This window comes from Bufo bufo, chromosome 7 (assembly GCF_905171765.1).
Source record: "Bufo bufo chromosome 7, aBufBuf1.1, whole genome shotgun sequence".
In the NCBI taxonomy this organism is placed as follows: Eukaryota; Metazoa; Chordata; class Amphibia; order Anura; family Bufonidae; genus Bufo; species Bufo bufo.
The window spans coordinates 21,384,061-21,399,335 of record NC_053395.1 but is presented as its reverse complement, the minus strand read 5'-3'; the positions used below and the strand labels follow the sequence as shown (position 1 = coordinate 21,399,335).

The following is a 15,275-nucleotide window of genomic DNA, read 5'->3' as shown; positions in this document are numbered from 1 at the left end:
TGTCCTGCATATCCATCAGAAGAATACAGGCCACCGTTTACAGTAGCTCTGTCTATGAAGCAGCAGGCTCAGGCTGTGTAAGGAGCTGCTGGAAAGTCCTTTTCACTCTTGTCTGAAAGGTGCTAATCTGACAATTAAAATCTGTAACCTAACGAATGTAAGACACAGGGGAAAGATGGAAGGCACACTAGCTGCAGGATCAGACTACGCAGAGTTTGTTTGTTGTCTGCTACCTTGGAGACACATAGATCTGCAGAGTAGCTGTAGACACAAAACGGCGGGAGGTTCTGAATGAAGGGGATCTAGAATGTTGCATCAGTTTTATTTTAGGGGCGTTGGAATAATAAAATTGAAGACCAAAGTGGACTTGCCCTTTAAATCTTTGTATTCAACTACTACAGGAGCACCTGTCGGTGAGCCACAACAGCCTGACCACGTTACATGGGGAGCTGTCATCCCTGCCCTGCCTGCGGGTAAGTAGCCCTGACATTTTCCCTGTTATCCTCACAGTTGGCATCTATTTCTCATTATGTCCATCTCATCATTTGCTTTCCTTTCATTCGCAGGCCATTGTAGCCCGTGCCAACAGCTTGAAGAATTCTGGGATCCCGGATGACATCTTCCAGCTGGATGACCTGTCCGTACTGGTAGGTAGGAGACCCCGATGTGGGCAGCGTCCATCACCACCTTTAAAGGCCTGCATTCTAAGGGGTTTTCCCCTTTAAAGGGGTTGTGTCATCTCAAACATCCTAGCGATATGCCACCCCTGAGACCCGCACCTATCTTCGTAACGGGCCCCCGAAGTGGCTTGCTGTTTCTGTCAGCCCCATAGAAGTGAATGGAGCAGTGGCCGTGCTTGCGCTTTGCGCTTCCCATTCATTTCTATGAGACTTCCGAAAATAGGTGAGCATGCCGCCCTGCTATTTTCAGCACTCCCATAGAAATGACACATGGGTTGTCCGCTCTCCTTCACTTTGAGGACTCCATTTTAGAGATGGCTGCAGGTCCTACCTCTAGGACCTGCAGCTATCAGACATTGGTGGCATATCCTAGCGAGATGACATAACCCCTTTAAATACTGATGACGTCCTCAGGATAGCTCATTAATACCAGAACGGTGGTGACCCCACTCCTGGCAGTTCTGCCAGTTGACTGCTTGAAGAAGTCACTGTACCCCTGACCTCTGCCGCCTCTTCATTGTATACCAAGCACAGCGCCGTCCATTGTATAGTGGTTGTGTTTGGTATTGCTAGAACTGAAAAGCGCTGCACAAAGGCCATGTGACCTGCTTGCCCTGAATGGCGCTTAGAATACTAATATCATTGGTTATATCCGATTAGTTCTCTACCACTAGCCTTGGCTATTAGACTGGGGGAAAAATTGGTGAAAAAAAAGATTTAAAAAAAAATCTCTGCCTTGCAGGACCTGAGTTATAACCAGCTGACAGAGTGCCCACGAGAGCTGGAGAATGCAAAGAACATGCTGGTCCTTAACCTCAGCCATAACAGGTGAGATGCCTGCATTCAGAGTCTTAAAGGGGTTCTCTATTTCAAGGAGTTGTGTCATGAAAATAAGATTGCAGCTGGCCAGCTTCAGAAACCCCCGTAAACAAGCGGTTATCTCGGGTGAAGCCGCAGCCAGCGATATAGAATTACCGTCCATGTAATACACAGGTGGGGCGAGTCCGGAGAGCTACTCCTGCTAATGGCCTCCCCCCATGATAGTTATATGCCCTTCATAAAACTGCCCCTTTCTATAGTTTTACAAAAAAAATAAAAATACAAGTAAGGGATGGAGAAGAGCATGGTCAGTGCCCTGCCAAGGATCCTTGCTCTTCTTCCCTTAGTTCAGTGCAACTGAAAACTGTAGGAATTTGGGACAATCTGGTTGCTAAGTCACATATTCTTAGCAACCAGACTAAAAGATGCATTGGTGATTTCTAAAGGTATATCTTTAAGTAAAATAAGGCGGAGAACTCCTTTAATCAGTACATAATGCTTTTTGAACGTGTGACGCGTCCACGATTTAACGTCTTTTTGTTCTCCTCCTCAGCATTGACAACATCCCCAATCAGCTGTTCATTAATCTGACGGACCTGCTGTATCTGGATCTCAGTGACAACAGGCTGGACAGTTTGCCCCCACAGATGCGGAGACTAGTGCACCTGCAGACCCTCATCCTCAATAATAACCCCCTGCTGCACGCCCAGCTCAGGTCAGGATGCCTCATCGATAACTCAGGCCACCAGTCGGGTGACATTTTATAACCGTTGCTTCTCTGTTGTGTTAACAGGCAGCTTCCTGCAATGGTCGCCCTGCAGACACTGCACTTAAGGAACACGCAGCGAACACAGAACAATCTGCCTACATCCCTGGAAGGCCTTACTAATCTAGCAGGTAACCTCTGGGACAAATATACCATGAATGTCTGTTGTGGGTTTGGCCTCCTTTTGGCATTAAAGGGGTTATCCCATCTTAGACAATGGGGGCATATCACTAGGATATGCCCCCATTGTCTGATAGGTGCGGGTCCCACCTCTGGGACCCGCACCTACAAGGAGAACGGAGCCGGGGAGAGTTGTGGCTGGAGGACCCCGGGTTTCCCGGGGTCCGTCCACCACCGGGCGCAGCTCCCCGCCTCTCCCATTCATTTCTATGGGTCCGACGGAAATAGCCAAGCCAGTGCTCGGCTATCTTCGGCGGCTCCATAGAAATGAATGGAGGGCGGTTGCGCATGCGCAGTGCACCCTCCTGAACTTTCTCCTTGTAGATGTGGGACCCACACCTATCAGACAATGGGGGCATATCCTAGCGATATGCCCCCATTGTCTAAGATGGGATAACCCCTTTAACCTTCCCTCTTGGCCTAGACATGCAAAAGGGAAGCATACTTACCTGCTACCTGCCACTGGGTCCCGGCTCCTTCACTCCCTGTCCTTGGCTGCTTCACTCCAGTCCCTGCTGTATACAACCACCAAAAATTGGGCAGCCCCTTTAAATTTACAAGTATGAAACTGGCTGACCTGTTGCACGTGTGGTTGGCAGCTGAAGACATCTGTGTTGGTCCCATGTTAATGTGTGCCCGCAGTGCTGAGAAAAATCATAATTTAATTTATGCAAATGAGCCTCTGGGAGCAACGGGGGCGTAGCTGTTACACCTAAAGGCTCCACTTCCTCTGCAACTGCCGCGCCCTCTGCACTTTGACAGGGCCAGAATGTAATGACATTCACACTGCCTGGTCCTGTCAAAGTGCAGAGGGCGTGGCAGTTGCAGAGAGAGCAGAGCCTCTAGGTGTAACGCCAACGCCCCCGTTGCACCTAGAGGCTCATTTGCATATGTTAAAACATCATTTTTCTCGGCATTACGGGCACATATGAACATGGGACCAACACAGATGCCTTCAGCTGCCAAGTTCACATGTAACAGGTCAGCCAGTGTCATAGGGTCAAAACTGCTGACAGATGCCCTTTTTTTAATCGATTCCAGATGTCGACTTTTCCATGAATGACCTGAGCCGGATCCCCGAGTGCCTGTACACACTTACCAACTTGAAACGCCTGAACCTCAGCAGCAACCAAATCTCTGAACTTTCCTTGTGCATCGATCAGTGGACACAGCTCGAGACCCTCAACCTCTCCCGCAACCAGCTGACCTCCCTGCCGGTAAGTGCTCGCTCCCTTATGAGAACGGATGAATAATGCAGCAGGAGCTTGTAGTCCGTATGGTAATGTATCCTACGAGCCATGGTTATCCTCTGCCTGTGCTTTGGTTCCAGTCTGCAATCTGCAAGTTATCCAAGCTGAAGAAACTCTACCTAAACTCTAACAAGCTAGACTTCGATGGGATCCCATCCGGAATAGGCAAACTCTGTCTTCTGGAGGAATTTATGGCTTCTAACAATAACCTGGAGCTCATCCCTGAGAGTCTGTGCAGGTAATGCAGCCGCCGGCAGGGTCCTAACCAGGAGCGATTGATGTCATGAGTTTATGGGTCTTATGTGTTCTGTTCAAGATCAAACAAATTGCGGAAGCTGGTCCTGAACAAAAACCGCCTGGTCACCTTGCCAGAGGCCGTTCACTTCTTGCCAGACTTAGAGGTAGGTAGTGGCACACTCATGTGTTATTGTGTTCATTTTAAACGCTGCCAGGTTTCATACTTTATTTATTGCTGTCTTTCCAGGTCCTGGATGTAAGGGAGAACCCCAGCCTTGTGATGCCCCCCAAACCAGCGGACCGCACCTCCGAGTTCTACAACATTGATTTCTCCTTGCAGAACCAGTTACGCCTGGCGGGGGCATCTCCAGCCACCGCTGCTGCTGCTGCCGCCGCTGCAGGTGGTGAGTGGCCGTCTTTAGTGGGGGTTTTTTCCTCCTTGCTTTTGGCTTGATTATGAACAGCATTTATAGAAGAGCGAAGCATTAATAGTTGTCTAAACTTTCAGCCGGAAGTGCGACAAAGGACCCTTCAGCAAGAAAGATGCGTCTGAGGAGACTCAAGGACTCCTCCAAGGATGACCAGGCTAAGCAGGTGCTGAAGGGGATGTCCGATGTGGCTGAAGAGAAGAACAAGAAGATACAGGTGAGCTTGTCACGTCTCCGTCCAACCGCTGAGATGTAATGCGCACAAACACAGCACCCGTATTAGTCCATGACGGTGCATCCGTGTGCTGCGATATATGCTCTGTGCACACACTGCACTATGCTCCTGTGTGCAGTGCTCTTGTGGTATTTATTCATTATATGTCTTTAAGGAGTAACATATGAGTTTATTACCCTCCCCCGGCCGAGCTACTTTCATTCCTGTCCTCCTCCCTACAGGAGAATGGTGACATGAAGCACACAGATCTGAAGACCCGGCGGTGGGATCAGGGGTTGGAAAAGCCACACTTAGACTATTCTGAGTTTTTCACTGAAGACGTGGGACAGATTCCAGGTGTCACCATCTGGCAGATTGAAAACTTCATCCCTATCCTGTTGGACGAGGCTTTGCATGGGAAGTTCTATGAGGCAGACTGCTACATTGTGCTGAAGGTGAGTATGTGGTGTATTACATAGAACGCCATGTCCTAGTCTTTAGTATCCCTTGTGTTAAGGTCGGGCTCCTGACATGTCGCTGAGACTTAGTGAGTGGAGGGGCCTGTGATACATTCACATTACAAGCCCATTAGACCCCTTCTAGTTGATGGTCAGATTGGGCCCCCCGCTCACAGATCCCCCTCACCAGGCTGTGTGACATGTTTCAGTCACCCGTCATAAACATCACCCTACACAATTGAATGCAGCGAGCTGATTTCCACCCCATAGACATTCCTGGATGATAACGGCGGCCTACACTGGGAGATTTACTACTGGATAGGACAGGAGGCCTCACTCGACAAGAAGGCCTGTTCTGCCATCCATGCTGTGAATCTGAGGAATTACCTGGGAGCCGAGTGCCGCAGCATCCGGGAAGAGATGGGCGACGAGAGCGAAGAGTTTAGTCAGGTGAGAAACAATTATAAATGCAACACGTCTTACAAGTGAAAAGGAAACTCGTTCTTCACCAGCTCCTCGCTTCTTCCTTCAGGTGTTTGGCAATGAGATATCTTACATAGAAGGAGGTTCAGCCAGCGGCTTCTATACAGTGGAGGATTCACAGTACATCACCAGGTGAGGGCAGCAGAGAGCTTCCTGCCCTTTTTATGATGAGGGGAGAACTAACTCTCCTTAGGGAGAAAGCACCTTGATTAAGGAGACTTATAGGCCATACATGCTCCTCTGGACTTCTGGGAAGAAAGGGATGCAAATGAGCTCTTAACAAGCTCTGCCTCTGATGCCACCAGATGTAAGGCAGCTGACATGCTCCATATATGTACAGCCGATGCCGTCTCTTTAAAGATGGCGCCCGGAGTGGGAGCCATACCTGCCTGGTGCCTGCTGTTTCATATAGTAGACACCCAGGAGTATTGTCTGCGATCGGCAATAACACTGATCACAGACATTTAACCTCTCAGATGCCAGGGTCATTTGTGCTGCTTTATCAGAGGCGGCTTTCCCCCGGGGCCCGAACTGTTTCCCCACACGGTGATCGGGGAAGCCATTCGTTCTCTGTAATAGTCTGTCTGTCTCTCTCTCTCTCTGTCTCTCTCTCTCTGTCTGTCTGTCTCTCTGTCTGTCTCTCTCTGTCTGTCTCTCTCTCTCTGTCTCTCTCTCTCTGTCTGTATCTCTCTGTCTCTATCTCTCTCTGTCTCTATCTCTCTCTGTCTCTATCTCTCTCTGTCTCTATCTCTCTCTGTCTCTATCTCTCTCTGTCTCTATCTCTCTCTGTCTCTATCTCTCTCTGTCTCTATCTCTCTCTGTCTCTATCTCTCTCTGTCTCTATCTCTCTCTGTCTCTATCTCTCTCTGTCTCTATCTCTCTCTGTCTCTATCTCTCTCTGTCTCTATCTCTCTCTGTGTCTCTCTCTGTCTGTCTGTGTCTCTCTCTGTCTCTCTCTGTCTCTGTCTCTCTCTCTGTCTCTCTCTCTGTCTCTATCTCTCTCTGTCTCTATCTCTCTCTGTCTCTATCTCTCTCTGTGTCTCTCTCTGTCTGTCTGTGTCTCTCTCTGTCTCTCTCTGTCTCTGTCTCTCTGTCTCTCTCTCTGTCTCTCTAGGAACCCAGTTAGAGCTCCTATGGATGCCTGCAGGTGGCAGGTCTCCATAGGAACATAGCGAATCTGCCATACACTGCAATGGTAATTTATTGTAGTGTAAGGGAGAAGCGATCTGAACATCGCATATTCAAGTCCCCTAATGAGGACACACAAAAAAAATGTAAAAAAAATAAATAAATACTAAATGTTTTAAAAATATTTCAAAAATATCAAAATTCAAATAGCCATCCTTTCCCATAATAAAAATAAATAAATAAAAATAATCTGCACCACCATGTCCTAAAACGCCAGAACTATTAATGTATTTATCCCATACAGTAAACGCTGTAACAGAAAAAAAAAATCAAAATGCCTAGTTTGCAGGTTTTTCCGTCGATTCACCTCCCAAAAAGTGATCAAAAAGTCATAAAATAACTACAGATCGCCCTGCAAAAAGTGAGCCCTCACACAGTTCCGTAGATGGAAATATAAAAAAGTTATGGCGGTCAGAATATGGTCATACTTTTTTTTTTTTTTCCTGTATTAAAACACAAAAATAAAACCTATATAAATATGGTGTTGTTGAAGTTTTACTGATCCAGAGAATGAAGGTAACCGGTCAGGTTTACCACATAGAGAACGCCATAAAAATGAAACCCATAAAACTGTCGCAATTTGCGTTTTTTTTCCAATTCCAGCCCATTCGGAATTTCTTTCTAGCTTCCCACGACATTGTATGCAATATTGAATGAAGCCAATAGAAAGTACAACTAAAATACAAGCCCTCATACATACGGAAAAAAGTTACGGAGTAAAAAAAACGAAAAAGCAAAAACAGAAAATCGCCATGTCCTGAAGGGTTTAAAGGGGTATTTACATGCCAGAAATATCTGCTAGGTCTCATCTCGAAGCCCTGTGACTAGAGAGGCAAGCTCCACTGGTTCTACTGATACAGGATATACCTGCTGACCTCTCTTGTGTTTTTCTCTCCTCCCAGACTGTACAGAATTTACAGCAAGAAAAATATCCGCCTGGAGCCTGTGCCCTTAAAGGGCTCCTCCCTGGATCCCCGGTTAGTGCCTTCTCCTCTATAAGGATATTGATGTTAGTCGTAGGGAAGGTGAGGGCTCATTCATCTGACCTTGTGTGTTTCAGGTATGTGTTTCTCCTAGACCATGGTCTGGAAATTTACATCTGGAGAGGATCCAAAGCCACGCTCAGTAACACAACCAAGGCCAGGTAAATACTTCATTGTCTTTATGGGTATAATGGCGAGGATCCGCACGTCTTTTACCCAGAAACCTCTGCTTGTTTGCTACCTGATCTGCATTGACAGTCACGTTTGCATTCACTCTGCATTTTATGTTTTGCCCACTAGATGGCAGCATGCATTAATATTTAGAATTCAGTAGTATTGGCAGAAGCGACTATAGAGGTGCTAGTCCTTAGGCCGGGTGCACACTTAGTATAGCTAGGTAGGTAGGTATATGTTTATACAGCGACAGATCCACTCCGTTAGGACTCTCTTAAATGAGGCAAGCGGAGGCCAAAGGGCTGTGCTATTCTTTCAGCAAACTGACATGAACAAAAAGCGGGACCAATGAAGTCCAAAACTGAATCTTTTGGACTACATTCACCGTATTGAAGTGAATGGATCCTTTTCAGCATATTGTTGAATACTGTCTTCAACGGAAAGCCCAGCAGAGAGCTAAACACAGTGTGAACCCGGTCTTACAATGCTGCTGCTGGGGCACCGGTTGAAACTTTACTTATCTTGGGGTGGGTTTTTTTTTTGTTTTGTTTTTCCAGACTGTTTGCTGAGAAGATCAACAAGAACGAGAGGAAGGGCAAGGCAGAAATCATATCGCTTACCGATGAGCAGGAGACCCCAGAATTCTGGGAAGTGCTGGGGGGACAGCCGGATGAGATAAAACCGTGGGTGCCCGAGGACTTCCAGCCGCCTCGCCCTAAACTTTATAAGGTATCTGATCGTCACATTGTCACCAGCGAAGTGACTGCTGTGGAGACTTGCACAAGATCCTCTGCATTTCCAGGATATACATATTGTACATCTGTAGCTTTTTTTTTTTTAAACTTTTTTCCGAGGACAAATTCCTAGCTTTCTTGCAATTATTAAGTGTATAACCGCGTTTTCCAGTTATCAAATACACATTAGGAATTTCGGAAATTGTATTCCGATAAATATGTTTTAAGGGGTTATCCAACCGCTAAAATGCCCCCCCATACGCCCGGGTCAGTCACAGAGGTTGTACTTACCTCGCTCCAAGACACCCATGTCGCTTTTGATGCCCGCACTGCCACTTCTGCTGGATGAAAACATTTGGCGTCGGGGGCAGCCAATAGCAGGCCGCAACGGGAACGAGCCTCCCTAACATCGCGGGTGATGATAGGGAGGCTTGTTCCCGTCTTGACCTGCCATTGGCTGCCCCCTCAACGCCGGATGCTTTCATCCACACGAAGGGGAGATGCAGCGGCGGCCGTGCCTGCATCAGAAGTTGTGTTATTACTAAATTATTGGGCATTTATGAAGGAGTCAGAGCTGAGTGTGATATCATGCAGGAGTCAGAGTCAGAACTTTGGCTTACCAACTCCACAGCCCTATGGTGTAGTGGAGACGTGGTGTACTCTATCGGCATCTAACCAGTTATTTGTCTTGCCCCTGTAGGTTGGCCTGGGTCTGGGTTATCTGGAGCTGCCACAGATAAACTACAAGATCTGCGTGGAGCATAAAAAGAGACCAAAAATCGACATTGTGCCAGAGATGAGGCTGGTGAGAAATCAATCAATACTACACCACACAGGAGAGCTGACAGATCCTCTATACTACACCACACAGGAGAGCCGACAGATCCTCTATACCACACCACACAGGAGAGCTGACAGATCCTCTATACTACACCACACAGGAGAGCCGACAGATCCTCTATACTACACCACACAGGAGAGCTAACAGATCCTCTATACTACACCACACAGGAGAGCTAACAGATCCTCTATACTATACCACATAGGAGAGCTGACAGATCCTCTATACTACACCACACAGGAGAGCTGACAGATCCTCTATACTACACCACACAGGAGAGCTGACAGATCCTCTATACTACACACAGGAGAGCTGACAGATCCTCTATACTACACCACATAGGAGAGCTGACAGATCCTCTATACTACACCACACAGGAGAGCAGACAGATCCTCTATACTACACCACACAGGAAAGCCGACAGATCCTCTATACTACACCACACAGGAGAGCCGACAGATCCTCTATACTACACCACACAGGAGAGCTGACAGATCCTCTATACTACACCACACAGTAGAGCTGACAGATCCTCTATACTACACCACACAGGAGAGCCGACAGATCCTCTATACTACACCACACAGGAGAGCCGACAGATCCTCTATACTACACCACACAGGAGAGCCGACAGATCCTCTATACTACACCACACAGGAGAGCCGACAGATCCTCTATACTACACCACACAGGAGAGCTGACAGATCCTCTATACTATACCACACAGGAGAGCTGACAGATCCTCTATACTACACCACACAGGAGAGCTGACAGAACCTCTATACTACACCACACAGGAGAGCTGACAGATCCTCTATACCACACCACACAGGAGAGCTGACAGATCCTCTATACTACACCACACAGGAGAGCCGACAGATCCTCTATACCACACCACACAGGAGAGCCGACAGATCCTCTATACTACACCACACAGGAGAGCTGACAGATCCTCTATACTACACCACACAGGAGAGCTAACAGATCCTCTATACTACACCACACAGGAGAGCCGACAGATCCTCTATACTACACCACACAGGAGAGCCGACAGATCCTCTATACTACACCACACAGGAGAGCCGACAGATCCTCTATACTACACCACACAGTAGAGCTGACAGATCCTCTATACTACACCACACAGGAGAGCTGACAGATCCTCTATACTACACCACACAGGAGAGCCGACAGATCCTCTATACTACACCACACAGGAGAGCTGACAGATCCTCTATACTACACCACACAGGAGAGCCGACAGATCCTCTATACTACACCACACAGGAGAGCCGACAGATCCTCTATACTATACCACACAGGAGAGCTGACAGATCCTCTATACTATACCACACAGGAGAGCTGACAGATCCTCTATACTACACCACACAGGAGAGCTGACAGATCCTCTATACTACACCACACAGGAGAGCTGACAGATCCTCTATAATACATTACACAGGAGAGCTGACAGATCCTCTATACTACACCACACAGGAGCGCTGACAGATCCTCTATACTACACCACACAGGAGAGCTAACAGATCCTCTATACTACACCACACAGGAGAGCTGACAGATCCTCTATACTACACCACACAGGAGAGCTGACAGATCCTCTATACTACACCACACAGGAGAGCCGACAGATCCTCTATACTACACCACACAGGAGAGCTGACAGATCCTCTATACTACACCACACAGGAGAGCCGACAGATCCTCTATACTACACCACACAGGAGAGCCGACAGATCCTCTATACTACACCACACAGGAGAGCGGACAGATCCTCTATACTACACCACACAGGAGAGCTGACAGATCCTCTATACTACACCACACAGGAGAGCGGACAGATCCTCTATACTACACCACACAGGAGGAGATGACAGATCCTCTATACTACACCATACAGGAGAGCTGACAGATCCTCTATACTACACCACACAGGAGAGCTGACAGATCCTCTATACTACACCGCACAGCAGAGCTGACAGATGCTGTAATACTGGTACAGTGCTGCAGTTACTGTAAATGTGCTATGTCAGTGGCCAGGCTGCAGCCACAGGGAGCTATATGTGGCTTTATGACTATATATAGATATAGTGGATCTGATGTTATTTCTCCATATTCTGCAGCTTCAGAGCCTGCTGGACACCAAGTCTGTGTACATCCTGGACTGTCACACAGACATATTCATCTGGATTGGAAGGAAGTCTTCCCGCTTGGTCAGAGCGGCTGCTTTGAAGCTCGGACAGGAGTTATGTGGAATGCTCCACCGACCCAAACATGCCATGGTGATCCGGAATTTGGAGGGCACAGAGTTCCAGGTACGGAAGCCAGCATGACCCATTGGCCTATCATACTAGTGGCATAGAAACATTTTTCTGCAGAGAAACCTGTATTTGTTTTCCAGATCTTCAAATCCAAGTTTAGGAACTGGGACGATGTCCTGAAGGTGGACTACACCAGGAATGCAGAGAGCGTAGTGCAGGCCGCGGGTCTGCAGGGCAAAGTGAAGAAAGACGCAGAGAAGAAGGACCAGATGAAAGCCGACCTCACTGCGCTCTTCCTGCCACGACAGCCCCCAATGCCCGCTTCAGAGGTGAGATGGACAACTACTATGCCGTGCCTGCCTGTCCATGTAGCTTTCTGTACTTTGCTCCTCACATCTACAGGATTTTGTCTGTTTTTTGCAGTCGCCAAGAAGGCTCCTTTGTCTGTGTCATGGCTCTTGAAGGGGGAGGGTATCAACCATGTCCCATGCAATATATACTTTAACTTTAGCGCAGTGGTCTACAGTTTGTAATGCTATATAAGAGGTGGACTACAACTTCCATCAGGCTGGGGAGCCACATGATGCACATGGCCGATGCATTCACTTGTATTGCAGGCTGAGCAGCTCACGGAGGAGTGGAATGAAGATCTGGATGGGATGGAAGGATTTGTGCTGGAGGGGAAGAAATTTGCACGGTTACCTGAGGAAGAGTTTGGCCACTTTCACACGGAGGATTGCTATGTGTTCCTGTGCAGGTAATTGGGGTAGCAAGACGTTTTATGTCGCCCGCCCCTCTTCCCTTATGGTTGGTGGACGTGGTCAGGTCGTCACATACTTGGCTGCAGGACCTCACTTACAATATGTTTGTTCAGGTACTGGGTTCCGGTAGAACACGATGAAGAGGAAGAACAGCAGAAGAGCAAGAAGAGGAAGATCAATGATGATGGAGAAGATGAGGAGGATGAGGAAGATGAGAAGCAGCCAGAGGAAGACTTCCAGTGCGTGGTCTATTTCTGGCAGGGCAGAGAGGCCTCCAACATGGGATGGCTGACATTCACATTCAGTCTGCAGAAGAAGTTTGAGAGTCTGTTCCCGGGGAAGTTGGAGGTAACGTCTTGTGTCAGTACTTACCTGCAGCCTCAAGCCTCCTCTTCTCCCGTGTCATCCTTCTGTTCTGCTCCCTCAGGTTGTCAGGATGACACAGCAACAAGAAAACGCCAAGTTCCTCTCTCATTTTAAGAGAAAGTTTATCATTCACAAAGGGAAACGGAAGATGAGAGACGTGGGGCTGCAGCCGAGCCTATACCACATGAGGACTAATGGAAGTTCACTGTGCACCAGGTAAGGAGGGAGTATGGCGGAGGCAAAGTCCTCTTCAGATGTTCCGTAGCTAATTTCCTATTCTACTCCCACAGGGTGATCCAGATCAACACAGACTGCAGTCTATTGAATTCTGAGTTCTGCTATCTCCTGAAGGTAAGTCCTCAGCACCAGCCATGCCATCTCTTACAGACTGGTCACCGTGTTCCCACCTCACCCGCCTGTATATTTCAGGTCCCCTTTGAGAGCACAGATAACCAGGGCATTGTGTACACCTGGGTAGGAAGAGCCGCAGACCCTGATGAGGCAAAACTTGCTGAGGACATCATGAACACCATGTTTGATGACACGTATAGTAAACAGGTGCGATGCATGAAGGGAGAATATATATATATATATATATATATGTGTGTGTGAAGCGAGTTTAGAGCGTTTTTTTTTTTCCTGTTCTTCAGGTTATAAATGAAGGCGAGGAACCAGAGAATTTCTTCTGGGTGGGCATTGGAGGCCAAAAACCATATGATGAGGATGCAGAGTATATGAAGTTCTCCCGTTTATTCCGGTACGTGGTCACGCTTCCCATCGCAGAGCTAGAATTCTGGCTGCCTGCAACCACCACTAGGGGGAGCTAATGGCGTTCAGACAGATGCAGCATGGTGACAATACAGCCAACATGGCTGCTGTTACAGATGTTCTCCTGAGCCATGATCTTTTCTTTTCACTCAGATGCTCCAATGAGAAGGGCTATTTCTCCGTGTCTGAAAAATGCTCAGACTTCTGTCAGGACGACCTGGCCGACGATGACATCATGCTCCTAGACAATGGCAATGAGGTGAGCGAGGACGCAGCGTGGGTGAAGACTGTGTTCTGGGGGGTACTGGGCTTAAGTATAAGGCTGTCTTTGTTTCCAGGTCTACATGTGGGTCGGGAGTCAGACCAGCCAGGTGGAAATAAAGCTCAGCTTAAAGGCATGTCAGGTAAGTGGCTCCAGCTTTCTGCTTCTTCAAACCTCATTGTAGGTGACTGATTAGTAAAACATGGCTACTTCCGTCCATCGGTTGTGTCAGGTATTGTAGATCAGCCCCAGTAACGTGCAAGGGACTTGCACGATCACACACAGACTGGGGCCAGGTTTTGTGCTGTGTTTGGAAGCAAGTCGCCATGTTTTTCTTACCTTAGATCATCGTTGAAGAGGGTTGTCCATGTGCCATAGTTTGCTAATATATATATATTTTTCCCCCTCCTTCAGTGGTGGCTATAACCACTTGATATAATAAAAGTAATGGATTTCCTTTGCATTTACACAGCAGTGTAGAGCGTGAGGTATAGAGAGCTCAGCCTCCTTGAGGCATGGTCGTGTACCCATATACATATGTTCTCCTTACAGGTTTACATCCAGCACATGAGAGCCAAGGATTCTGATCACCCTCGGAAACTGCGCCTGGTCCGTAAGGGACACGAACCTCACGTCTTCACCCGCTGCTTCCACGCCTGGGGTGCCTTTCGCAAGCCGCCATCTTAGGCCGGGCCCAAAGCATCTCGGGCACAGAGGATGTTAATATATTTAATCCTTCCTGGCCGACTCTTTACTGTACAGCAACTGGGACAGAACCAAGGCCTTACTGCCTGCACTACTGCTAGCTTAGTCTCTTCAGCGACTCCATTTCTACAGTGTTAAGGGTTAATATGGGCAGGATTGGGGTGGGGGGGTTTTTGCACACTAAGGGGAGCAATGAATCTTCCAGAACTGTAACCAAAGCGATTGCGTCCACCATACTGTAGATCACTGCTGAGGCGATTCTCCCTCCTGCAGGGTCATTTTTATTTCTTCACGTAACGTACAGAGTGATGAACACTCCAGGAAGTTTAGGACGATCTTTTCCATCACAACCAGTTATGGTAAAAGGGTTTTCCAGGTTTAGAAAAACGTGGCTACTACAATATCAAATACAGAAGACAGCAGCCATGTTTTTGTAATCCTGGACAAAGCAGGATGATTGATACCTGCCGTTACTGGTGACTAGTACCCATACTTTCTGTGCAGGTCCAGCATTGGCATAGATTAGATCTCAGCGACCATGACAGTGTAATATAGCTAGCATCAGATATGGGAGTGGTAGGTGGAGCTGAAGTTTATAATTTAACATAGCGGGTTGTTGGCACAGATCCCCAGGTGTTTTATGTTACTCGGTCTTCCTGGAGAAGGCTCTGGTGTCAGGATAACTTATTGTGGGGCAGC

The 15,275-nt window shown here is 47.7% G+C and overlaps 1 protein-coding gene across 1 annotated transcript in view; it reads left to right on the top strand.

Moving 5' to 3' along the window:
• FLII (FLII actin remodeling protein) overlaps positions 1–14,948 on the top strand; it is a 29,279-nt gene extending 14,331 nt beyond the window's left edge. Inside the window, exons 3-30 of the mRNA XM_040441211.1 lie at positions 402–473; positions 567–647; positions 1,423–1,508; positions 2,053–2,214; positions 2,293–2,396; positions 3,487–3,662; positions 3,776–3,933; positions 4,012–4,096; positions 4,180–4,336; positions 4,441–4,577; positions 4,817–5,029; positions 5,303–5,482; positions 5,565–5,647; positions 7,606–7,680; positions 7,764–7,847; positions 8,418–8,589; positions 9,295–9,399; positions 11,577–11,768; positions 11,855–12,043; positions 12,332–12,471; positions 12,589–12,823; positions 12,903–13,057; positions 13,132–13,192; positions 13,271–13,399; positions 13,492–13,598; positions 13,763–13,868; positions 13,948–14,013; positions 14,424–14,948. Coding sequence (XP_040297145.1) covers positions 402–473; positions 567–647; positions 1,423–1,508; positions 2,053–2,214; positions 2,293–2,396; positions 3,487–3,662; positions 3,776–3,933; positions 4,012–4,096; positions 4,180–4,336; positions 4,441–4,577; positions 4,817–5,029; positions 5,303–5,482; positions 5,565–5,647; positions 7,606–7,680; positions 7,764–7,847; positions 8,418–8,589; positions 9,295–9,399; positions 11,577–11,768; positions 11,855–12,043; positions 12,332–12,471; positions 12,589–12,823; positions 12,903–13,057; positions 13,132–13,192; positions 13,271–13,399; positions 13,492–13,598; positions 13,763–13,868; positions 13,948–14,013; positions 14,424–14,558 — 3,645 coding nt within the window. The 3' untranslated portion in view covers positions 14,559–14,948. The remainder of the gene's footprint in view (positions 1–401; positions 474–566; positions 648–1,422; positions 1,509–2,052; positions 2,215–2,292; positions 2,397–3,486; positions 3,663–3,775; positions 3,934–4,011; positions 4,097–4,179; positions 4,337–4,440; positions 4,578–4,816; positions 5,030–5,302; positions 5,483–5,564; positions 5,648–7,605; positions 7,681–7,763; positions 7,848–8,417; positions 8,590–9,294; positions 9,400–11,576; positions 11,769–11,854; positions 12,044–12,331; positions 12,472–12,588; positions 12,824–12,902; positions 13,058–13,131; positions 13,193–13,270; positions 13,400–13,491; positions 13,599–13,762; positions 13,869–13,947; positions 14,014–14,423) is intronic.
• The last annotated feature ends 327 nt before the right edge of the window (positions 14,949–15,275 follow it).